This window comes from Pristiophorus japonicus, unplaced genomic scaffold, assembly GCF_044704955.1.
Source record: "Pristiophorus japonicus isolate sPriJap1 unplaced genomic scaffold, sPriJap1.hap1 HAP1_SCAFFOLD_1088, whole genome shotgun sequence".
NCBI lineage: Eukaryota > Metazoa > Chordata > Chondrichthyes > Pristiophoridae > Pristiophorus > Pristiophorus japonicus.
In genome coordinates, this window is record NW_027250743.1 from 33,809 (window position 1) to 42,349 (window position 8,541).

General features: G+C 45.2%; 1 protein-coding gene across 1 annotated transcript; it reads left to right on the forward strand.

Moving 5' to 3' along the window:
- Window positions 1-249: 249 nt before the first annotated feature.
- Window positions 250-4,402, forward strand: LOC139241457 (protein NYNRIN-like). The gene is made up of 2 exons (XM_070870016.1): window positions 250-2,184; window positions 4,148-4,402. The coding sequence occupies exons 1-2, from the start codon at window positions 830-832 to the stop codon at window positions 4,242-4,244; spliced, it is 1,452 nt and encodes a 483-aa protein (XP_070726117.1). The 5' UTR covers window positions 250-829; the 3' UTR covers window positions 4,245-4,402.
- The last annotated feature ends 4,139 nt before the right edge of the window (window positions 4,403-8,541 follow it).

An 8,541-nucleotide genomic window follows, 5' to 3' on the forward strand; every position in this document is an offset into this window, starting at 1 on the left:
GGATATACCCAACACCCAAATGGCCCAGGCCCCGCTAATTACGGACCGCCCTACTGTCCCCGGCCTGGTATGGGAAGAGGTCGGGGCTGGGAAAGACGAGATGGATGCTTTAATTGTGGGCAAGAAGGACATTGGAGTAGAGAGTGTCCCTCCCGTCGGCACGAAAGAGGAAGAGGAGGAAGAGGAGGGGGTGCAAGGAGGAAGAGGAGGGGGGGCAAGGGGGGAGAGGACGGGGATCTTACACTAACTTCTCCCAGAACAACCCCTTTGGCCAACCGTCCCCCGATTACGTAACTTGATTGTACAGAGAACCTCCCCGGATGACGAACCGATTTGCCGGTTTCCAGTCCCTAGCACGGCTAAACAAATGCGACAGTGGTGGGGGGTGATCAATTACTGCAGATCCTGGATCCCTAATGTTGCCCTGATGACTAAGCACCTCACCCCGTATACAAATAAGGAAGGCAGCTTTGAAATAAAAACTGCAGACGCCCAAGCCTTTAAGGAACTAAAGACAGCCCTGCTGCAAGCTCCGGCTTTGGGCCGGCCCCTCTATGACCGGCCCTTTCAACTGTATTGTATAATCCTGAAAGACTGTGCTACTGCTATCTTAACTTAGAAACACGGGGATAAGCATAGGCCTGTTGCCTACTACTCTTCCAAAATAGACCCCGTTGCCTTGGGGCACCCTGTATGTACTCAAATATTAACCGCCATCTACAATAGCCTTCAATCCGCTGCCAACATTACCCTCCAGCAGGATATTGTTGTGTACACCTCTCACTCCGTAGCTGCCCTCCTGGGCCAACTGCAGACTCAACACCTTACCATGGCCAGGCAAAGCAGATATGAGATCTACCTACTGAATAATCCTAAGCTGACCTTTCGGCACTGTACTGCCATTAATCCGGCCTGTTTTCTTACTGAGCCACCCCAAGATGAGGAAGAACCCAGTCATGATTGTTTATCTTTAATTCAGGAGGCCTCATCGGTTGACGTACCAATGGAAGACCCAGACTGTATTATGTATGTTGACGGAAGTTCTTCTATTAATCCAGAAGGTACGCGAATCTCAGGATACGCCATAGTAAACCAGGAGAATCAGGTCTTGGAATCTGCCGCCTTTGAAACTGCCTATTCTGCTCAACAAGCTGAACTATTCGCCCTCACCCAAGCCTGTATCTTGGCCAAAGACCTCAAAGTCAATATCTATACCGATTCTAGGTATGCCTTTGGGGTAGCCCATGATTTCGGACAGTTATGGAAAAATAGGGGATTCCTGACCTCACAGGGAAACGAGATATCTCATAGGCAACTAGTATCAGATTTGTTGCAAGCCCTCATGCTCCCTAAACGTATTGCTATTGTCAAGTGCACTGCCCACACTACCGGAAACTCTCTGGTTGATATAGGAAACCGCTGTGCTGACAAAGAGGCTAAAAAGGCCTCTTGTGGACAACAAATGGTGGTGCCTAGAATGATGAGTCAAACTAAAAGTCCTGTCAAGGATAAGTTAGCCTCGGAAAAACCAATGCCAACCATCCAAAATGTCATTAAAGCACAGGAGGACGCTCCTGAAAAAGATAAACTGTTGTGGAAAGATTATGGATGTACTTATGACAATGTTTCTAAACTCTGGACCATTCCCGCGGAACAGACTTGCATGTCTGACGAGTTGGTTCTATGGGTTATTGAATGTATGCATTTTGCTACTCATTGTGGAGCAAAGACAACAAGTGACATGCTTTTGGCCACTTGGTGGCACCCGAGACTCCAGATGCTAGCCCAGATCATCAGTAGTCGTTGCCTGGTTTGCCAGCAACATAATCCAGGGAAGGGAGTCCCCTGTGATTGGGGTAAGACGCCCCTACCAGAAGGTCCCTTTGAGACCTTGCAGTTGGACTACATTGAGTTGCAAAAAGTTCAGTGTTACAAATATGTGTTAGTAATAGTAGATGTGTTTAGCAGATGGATCGAAGCCTACCCTACCCTGGACAATAAGGCTCAAACTGTTGTTAAGGTGTTAATAAGGGAAATTGTTCCTAGATATGGTATCCCAGCTCGACTGATGACCACCTATGTTCTTTCTCTGACTCAGGCTCTGCGACTAGCTCACAACCAGGTTCGAGAGGCTCACCTCGACCTCCCAGTTTTACCCGAATCGTCCCTCGTGGCACCAGGGAAGTATGTCCTGATTAAGAAATGGATTCGAAAGGGACTAGAGCCACGATGGGAGGGGCCCTTTCAGGTGTTACTCACTACCCCCACCGCAGCTAAGGTTGAAGGGAGAAGTGCCTGGGTTCACCTGCACCATTGTAAACTGGCTATTACATAAGCCGATGTTATCAGCCGTCCTAACCCTTGTTTCTGTTCCGGACTTCCTCTCCACCATAGCTGAATAAACCACATCCTTGGGGCAGGAAGAAAAACGGCAAGAACACGGCAGGAGAAAGGAACAAGCAGACTTAGCTGTTTTCTGAGCTATCCTTATCTTATTGTTAACTAAAGTGTAGTATCGTCTAAAATTATTTAAACATGTGTAAGCTAGCAGGTATAATTGTGCTATCCTAGCAGAACTAGAAGGGCTACAGGATAACTTATTTTATCAGACCCATACCCGATTGCATGGTAATCGAACTGTGTGTTACCCACTAGCCCAATCAGTAGAGGCCCTGTTCGTGGCCACCCCTGGGTGGACTCCCCGCGACTTATATACGGCGGATACCTCGGATGCACCCCGTGAGGGTATACCGGGAAGATGTGTGGAATTAATAGACTCCATGAATCCTGAGTGCAGAGGATCCCAGGGAAAGAACGGAGTGGTATGCTCAGACATTGCAAGCTACCCGCTTTGCTTCTCAGGACAAGGGTGGGGTTGTGTATATGCCCTGGTCCTCAGGAACGCCACCTGTGTGCAGACGCAGTGTGCCCGTCAGCACTGTCAAGTGTGTAAGGGCCAGTTTACCTGTACCTGTAACGAGCAAGGATGCCTGAATGTGACCGCAGGAAGGCAAGTTGTCTGCGGTCAGTGTAACGAAACTCATGTCAGCTCAGAAACATGGGCATACCCGTTTGATGTATAACACATGTCACGGACGAATCGTACAATATCACCCAGGCCATTGATGGCATAAAAAAAGCAGCTGGATGAGTTTAGGCAGGGCCCAAAGAAAGGAGATGGTTGGTTAGATTGGTTACTCGGAGGATCATGGGGATCCTATTTAATGCATGGAGCAGTTATTCTCGTTATGATAATAGTTACCTGTTATCTGATTATTGGTTGCTTTAATGTCTGTTGTAAAGTAATGATGGCAAAATTGGAGCAAACTCTTAGTCACGGGCTCCCGGAATCTGGTTCAACAGACTAAAGATTTACTCGAGAATCAAGAAGAGTATGAGAAACAAGAATGCGAACGGCTGAATGCGATAATCCTGGAATAATCACCAGGGTTCTCATGGAATGATAAAAGGGGGGAATGAGAATGTGAAAAAGGATTGCGAAAGTGGTAGATGGCTAGAGAAGGTAGCAAAAGGATGGAGATAGGGAATCATGGGTAAATGGCTGACCAAAGATGTCAAGCTGTGATAACTACAATGTCAGCACAAACAAAGGATTACTCAGAGTTATGGTCAAACACAAGTTACGTGAAAAAGCAAAAGTCAGACATGATTCAGACGAGGGGCTGCTATAAACAGCAGTAAAATAGGGAAGTGTGATGAGATTCGAAACAATAAACACATCCCTGGAGCCCGCCCTATTTGGAGAGTTGTTAGCCTGCAATTGGGTATGCTATGGGGGAAATCGACCAATGATTGTATAAACTGAGTGTCACTCAAATGTGTTTTGCTGTAACAATGTATAAGTGTTGAGCTTTTGTACTGTTACGAGACTTGTCAGGAGAAAGGTGGACAGACTCGAATCGAGAGTGTTCCCTTTTATCTTAACAGGTCCCGGCCGGAGAATCTACAGAATAAAGGTCTTATGTTGCTAAGACTAAAAGTGTTCGTGTGTCAGTGAATTCGCTGAAACAGATTGAAGGGAAAAGAATCCAGTATCAACAAGGTTAACAGGCTGTAGTTTGCGGTTTTCTCTCTCCTTCCTTTCTTGAATAGCGGGGGCTACATTTGCTCTCTTCCAATCCACTAGGACCATTCCAAAATCTGGGGAATTTTGGAAGTTCACAACAAATGCATCCACTATCTCTGCAGCCACCTCTTTTCGAGCCCTAGGATGTGACGTATGAGGAGGGACTGGATCGACTGGGCCTTTATTCACTGGCGTTTAGAAGGATGAGAGGGGATCTCATAGAAACATAAAATTCTGACGGGACTGAACAGGTTAGATGCAGGAAGAATGTTCCCGATGTTGGAGAAGTCCAGAACCAGGGGACACAGTCCAAGGATAAAGGGTAAGCCATTTAGGACTGAGATGAGGAGAAACTTCTTCACTCAGAGTTGTTAACCTGTGGAATTCCCTACTGTAGAGAGTTGTTGATGCCAGTTCATTGGATACATTCAAGAGGGAGTTAGATATGGCCCTTACGGCTAAAGGGATCAAGGGGTATGGAGAGAAAGCAGGAAAGGGGTACTGAGGTGAACGATCAGCCATGATCTTACTGAATGGTGGTGCAGACTTGAAGGGCCGAATAGCCGACTCCTGCACCTATTTTCTATGTTTCTATATAGGCCATCAGGTCCAGGGGATTTGTCGGCTTTTGTTCCCTGCAATGTTCTTCCAAAACCATTGCACTTTGCTACCCATGTTCCTGCCTTCAAAAGCCTCCTAAAACCTCTTCTGCAGGTAATCAATGGAAAATGCTCATTCTTTTATACAAGGAGCACCAAATATTTAAGTTGTTGCTTTCTCTCCTTCTCTGAAGATCAGTTTATTGACGACAAACAGAAAATGCTGGACATACTCAGCAGGCCAGGCAGCATCTAGAAACAGAGTTAACGTTCTGATGGAAGGTCACCAACCTGAAAGGTTAACTCCGTTTCTCTCTCCACAGATGCTGTCTAACCTGCTGAGCATTTCCAGCATTTTCTGTATTTCAGATTTCCAACGTCCGGAGGAGTTTGCCTTTGTTCTAGTATTGTGGGTCCCACTCTGAAGCAAGTGAAGTGGCTGGAAGTAATAAACTTAATTGCAGTTACCCTTCTTGATCCAGGTAAGCGGAGTTTCAAGAGGTAGGTTGTTTGTTTCACATGGGGGAGGAACAACAGTAGAAATCCATTCAACTTTTCCCCACAGTATTTTGTCCCTGCCCTTTTCAGGTCTCAACAAGCCATCTGCCAGCTATAGGTGAAGAGTGGAGTGCTCACAAGCTTCAATCAATGCCATTTTTAAATTGGCAGCCAGGTGGTGTGCAAATTCAGTGACAACAATCGCTCGGATTTATTTTCTCCTCTCCCGCCTCAGAACAATACATCTCAAGATTGATAACTCGGGAATGACCTACCCGCTGCACAATCACATTCCACTGCTGAGTTTCATTTCTTTAATGCTGTTTAAATAGTCTTCAATTTCCTGGCTTGTTAAAGTACAAAAAAATCTATTTCAGCACAAATGTGTTTAAAAACTTCACTTTGAAAACAGGGATGGGTGGAAATAACTGGACTGCCTGGAATTAATTATACAAACAGCAGGGTCTGCAATTCCAGACAGTCTGCTGCTCTTGGAGTGCACGCTACTAATAAAAGGAATAAATCAACTCGTCATAACAGTGATAACCATAATAAAAGAAGTTTTATTGGAACACTGGCAAATTGCCAACCTTCCAAGAATACTGGACAAAGTTGTTGGGAAAGAGATGGTTCTCTGGGCCACACGCAGGCTGACAAATCGGATAGGAATACAGCAATCATTGTTCCCCGATCCGGAGGACTGAGTGGAAAGGAGAATAGTGTCAGCTTGGGGAAATGGAGTCCATATTCTACAGCACCATTATAGGATCTGGCCAATGAAATGCACGCATAGCGCCTACACAACAAGGCAGTATATAGAACAAACAGCTGCTACATTCCTGAGGAATGACTGGACAGAAAAGAGGATCAGCTTGGCGAAATTGGGCTTGTATTGTACAGCATCATTAGAGGATCTGGCCAGTGAATACCACACAAAAGCAGAATAATCAATTGAAGATGTTTCTGATATACTTATCTATGCAGACTTAGTTAACATGCCCTTGCTTCTTATTTTTACATATTCAAGGATATGCTTTTATCTTATTTACAATACTACAGCTATATATTAAAAATATAAAAGTTTAAATGGAACTCCACATGTTCCCATATACAACAAATAATGGAAATACAGTGGATGAGTTAGCAGCTGATTGGAGAAAGACAGGCTGACATTGGAGTATAATCTTTCACTGCTTGTTCCAAAATCTCCCAATATACGCACTCAATGCATTAATTTGGAATTTTAATGGCTCTTTTAAGCTATAAACAGTACTCCTCATTCACAGGAATCCAAGAGTGAACATGGATATAGATGACGAACTCTGCAGTCCAGCACATCCAGTCATGAATGGTGGCGGACAATTAAACAAAAATCCTCAATGATGACAGAGTCCAGCACATGAGTGGAAAAGACAAGGCTGAAGCTTTGGCAAGTGTTTTCAGTCAGAAGTGCTGAGGAGATGATCCATCTCCGCCTCCTCCTGAGGTCCCCATCATCACAGAAGCCAGTCTTTAGATAATTCGATCCACTCAAGAAACAGCTGAGTGCACTGGATACAGAATAGGCTCTGGGCCCCAACAACATCCCGGCTGTTGTGCTGAAGACTTGTGCTACAGAACTTGCTGCATCTCTAGCCAAACTGTTCTAGTACAGCTACAACATTGGCATCTACCCGACAAAGTGGAAAATTGCCCAGGTATGCCCTGTCCACAAAAAGCAGGACAAATCCAATCCGGCCAATTAGTCTACTCTCAATCATCAGTAAAGGAAGGGGTCATTGAAAGTGCCATCAAGCAACACTTATTCACCAATAGCCTGCTCATTAGTGCTCAGGTTTAGGTTCTGCCAGGACCACTTGGCTTCAGACCTCATTTCAGCCTTGCTCCAAACAAGAGCTGAATTTCAGAGGTGAGGCGAGAGTGACTGCCCTTGACATCAAGGCAGAATTTGACTGTGTGTCATTGTAAAATTTAAGTCAATGGGAATCAAGGGGAAAACTCTCCACTGGCTGGAGTCATACCTAGCACACATGGTTGTGGTTGTTGAAGCAGCTGAAGATGGTTGGGCACCATCAATGAGCTTCCCTCCATCATAGCAGACGTGGGGATGTTCGCTGATGAATGCAGTGTTCAGTTCCATTCGCATCTCCTCAGATAATAAAGCAGTCCAGGCTCACATGCAGCAAGACCTGGACAACATTCAGGCTTGGACCGATAAGTGGCAAGTAACATTCGTGCCACACAAGTGCCAGGCAATGACCACCTCCAACAAGTGAGAGTCTAACCACCTCTCCTGGACATTCAACAGGATCACCATCACCGAATCAACATCCTGGTGATCACCATTGTCCAGAAACTTAACTGGACCAGTTACATAAATACTGTGGCTATAATAGGTCAGAGGTTGGATATTCAGCGGCGAGTGACTCACCTCCTGACTTCCCAAAGCCTTCCCACCAACTACAAGGCACAAGTCAGAAGTCTGATAGAATACTCTGCACTTGCCAGGATGAGTGCAGCTCCAACAACACTCAAGAAGCTCGATACCATCCAGGATAAAGCAGCCCAACCACCACTTTAAATATTCGCTCCTTCACCACCGGTGCACCGTGGCTGCAGTGTACACAATCTACAAGATGCACTGCAGTAACTCGCCAAGGCTTCTTCCACAGCATCTCCAAAACTTGTGACTTCTACCATCAAAGACAAAGGCAGCAGGCATATAGAAGCCTCCAAATTCACACCCAAGTTACACACCATCCTGACTTGGAAATATATCGTCGTTGATATCCTGGCACTCCCTTCCTAACAGCACTACGGGAGTACCTTCACCACATGGACTGCAGCGGTTCAAGGCGGTGGCTGACAACCACATTCACAAGGACAATTAGGGATGGACAATAAATGGTGGCCTCGCCAGTGACACCCACATCCCAGGAATGAATAAAAACAATTCCTAGTCTTTTGTTTGTAGTGCCCAAATTACAGATGAGAAAATACATACTAGAAGCAAACTGATATTTCTTTTAAAAAGGTAAATAGCTATTACAATACGGGATGTTGTAGTGTGAAGTGGCTCCTGAAGTTGTCAATTGCAGCATTTAAGGGGAAATTAAACACTTAAAGATGGAAGATATTAAAGTGTTCAGGGAAAGAGCAAGAACAAAAGATTAGAGCAGAGGATTTAGTCAGCACCTGTACAGGCATGATGAACCAATTGAGTTTCTTCTGCAACTTCTATAGTTGTCAAAAATATAAAATTGGGAAAGAAAGCCCTTCTGATCGTTCTGCACCGAGTGGCAAAACATTTTTGCAACAGTCAAGGCAGCTATAATCAGTCTGGACTTTAAATGCCCC